Source organism: Oratosquilla oratoria, chromosome 14 (genome assembly GCF_046742065.1).
Source record: "Oratosquilla oratoria isolate Oo_2021 chromosome 14, ASM4674206v1, whole genome shotgun sequence".
NCBI classification, from domain to species: Eukaryota; Metazoa; Arthropoda; class Malacostraca; order Stomatopoda; family Squillidae; genus Oratosquilla; species Oratosquilla oratoria.
The window spans coordinates 50,126,734-50,129,233 of record NC_134790.1 but is presented as its reverse complement, the minus strand read 5'-3'; the positions used below and the strand labels follow the sequence as shown (position 1 = coordinate 50,129,233).

General features: G+C 38.8%; 1 protein-coding gene across 1 annotated transcript; it reads right to left on the bottom strand.

The window, feature by feature from the left end:
• Positions 1-239: 239 nt before the first annotated feature.
• LOC143032657 (uncharacterized) lies at positions 240-1,892 on the bottom strand. Its single transcript, XM_076197537.1, has one exon. It carries the CDS (start codon positions 1,890-1,892, stop codon positions 240-242), a length of 1,653 nt encoding a protein of 550 aa, XP_076053652.1.
• Between the last annotated feature and the right edge of the window lie 608 nt (positions 1,893-2,500).

The following is a 2,500-nucleotide window of genomic DNA, read 5'->3' as shown; positions in this document are numbered from 1 at the left end:
TGAATTATTCTAATGCCCTAGCTCATTTCCATTCGTACACTACCGGCCTCTTACACCACTTGTAACTTCAGAATTCCTTGATTTCACTCCTTGGACGACTACTGATTGTGTTCTTTCTGTGAAATAGTTTTGTATAAAGCTTGCAATTTTCTGTTTTATACCGATTTGTTTGACTTTTTTCATGAGGATCAACTGATCAACTTTGTCGAATGCTTTCGAAAAGTCCAAGTATACGACATCTACTCCAATTTCTTTTTCCAGGTAACCCAGTATGTCCGTTCTATGCTGCAAAAGTTGCGACAAACAGGATCGTCCTTGTCGAAATCGTGTTGGCCCTTATTATATAACTCGTTTCTTTTCATGAAATCGACAATTCGCTTTACAAGGATCCTCTCAAAAATCTTTATAATATGCGAGGTTTTTCCCACAGGTCTATAATTTTTGGCAGCCGCTTTATCTCCACCTTTAAATATCGGTGTGACTAAACTATGTTTTAGCACTCTCGGGACCTGACCTGCATCTAATGAAGTACGCCATAGTATGTATAACGGAGTGGAAAGAGTGTGTGAGCACTTTTTCAGGAGTATAGCTGGAACCATATCTGGTCCTGCAGCAGAGAATGCATTTATTGATGCAATGGCCTGCTCTATATCTTCTCTGTTGAATTCTATGTCTTCTAGTTGTGGGCCTTCTCTATTCTGTGAAGGTTGGTATATAGTTGTGTTGCATAGTGGTTTGCTATAAACTGAGTTATATTGTTCATCCAGGGCATCAGCAATCTCTTTGGGGTCCGTGATTTGCCTCCCTTGCCATGAAATGGGTCCCACAGAACTTCTTATTTCCGACTTTGACCTAGCATATGAGTAAAAATATTTTGGATTATTCTTTATGGCATCCACTGCTCTTCTTTCTTCTGTCTTCAATTCATTTTCGTGAGATTCAGCCAGTTTATTTTCAATTGTCTTGATTTTATTCTTTAGACTTCGGTGGTTATTTCTCGTGTTGGTTTTTAATTTTTTTACCAGTCTTGTCCTTTTTTTCATTAAGATTCTCCGATCACGAGGAATTGTTTTCTGTCGCCGTTTTATCTTTTGGGGGATAAGTGCAGTGCATATATCTTGCAATTTGGTGAGAATGTACTCAACCATCATGTTAATCGATTTATTCTCTAATTCTGAATTCCAGTTAATTTTTGCTATCTCCTTGTTCACTGCGTTCCAGTCGACTTTAGAGTGGAAGAAGTTTAATGCTGCAAAAGACTCTAGTTTTCTGATATTATTCCCAGTCCCTATATCACCCAGCATCGTCTCCACTATCACTAATTTGTGGTCTGATAGTATAGTGTCTTCAATGTCAATTGTATTTACCAATTCTTCGTTATTAGTAAATACCAGGTCGAGAATGTTCTCTCCTCTCGTAGGTTCGTTTATTAGTTGTTTCAGTAAAAATTCGTTTGCCAAGTTCACCAACGTTGTAGAGTGTAGTCTGTCCACGGCTGTTCCCCCATATATTGTCATGGTGTCCCATTTTATAATTGGCAGGTTGAAGTCCCCGTTTATAATTATTGTTGGCTCTGGTGGTCCCAATCTCCGTATCTCCTCCGTTATACAATCATTAAAATTTAGAAAACTCTGTTGTGAACATCCTGGCGCTCTGTATACAGTAATTATGATAGTTTCCAATCGCTCTATATATAGCACTACGTATTCTGTTTCACCATCGGAACCTGCTACTAACATTTTTGTATGCCGAGACCAATCATCCCTCACATAAACTATTACTCCACCTTTTTTCCTTCCTGCTAGGCGGTCTCCTCGAAACTGTTGGAAACCACTAATTTTTATTTCCCCATCTTTTATATCTTGCCGTAAGTGTGATTCGGTAAAACACATTTATATTGCATTACATGCCCTAGCTATTTCACCAAGCATATTTCTTTTATAATGTTTTTCCTGGGAAAAATACCCTCTATGTTGCAACATATTATTGATGATCTATTGAGTAGTGGTGTGCTTAATTGGCAATCTGGGGGTGACCAATTTTGCGAATCTGTTTGGTATGTAGGACTTTTTACCTGTAGACTTGGCTCTAATCTTAGTTTTTTGGATTTATATCCTCTTCACATGTCATTGTGCGTCGGATAACTCGGTTTTTGGCTTCTAAGAATGCTGGGCATTTTATATTAAATATTGAATGGTTTGTTTGTGGCCTATCGGCATCTGCACAGTGGCAACATTTCAAGTTATCTTTCGTGGTGCAATCATTTGACCTGTGTTCTCCGGCACAATATCCGCATCGGGGTTTCAGCTGGGTACACTTTTCAGTCTTATGACCATACTGTGAACAATTACCACACCTCAATGCCCAATAATGGTCATATGCATGACATCGTGACATATGCAGGTAGATGCATCCCCCATTTTTCATAACGGCATTTCTGATTCTTGGTGACACTCCTAGTATGACAGTTTTGAACCCTGGTGCACTTGGTTTACTAGTC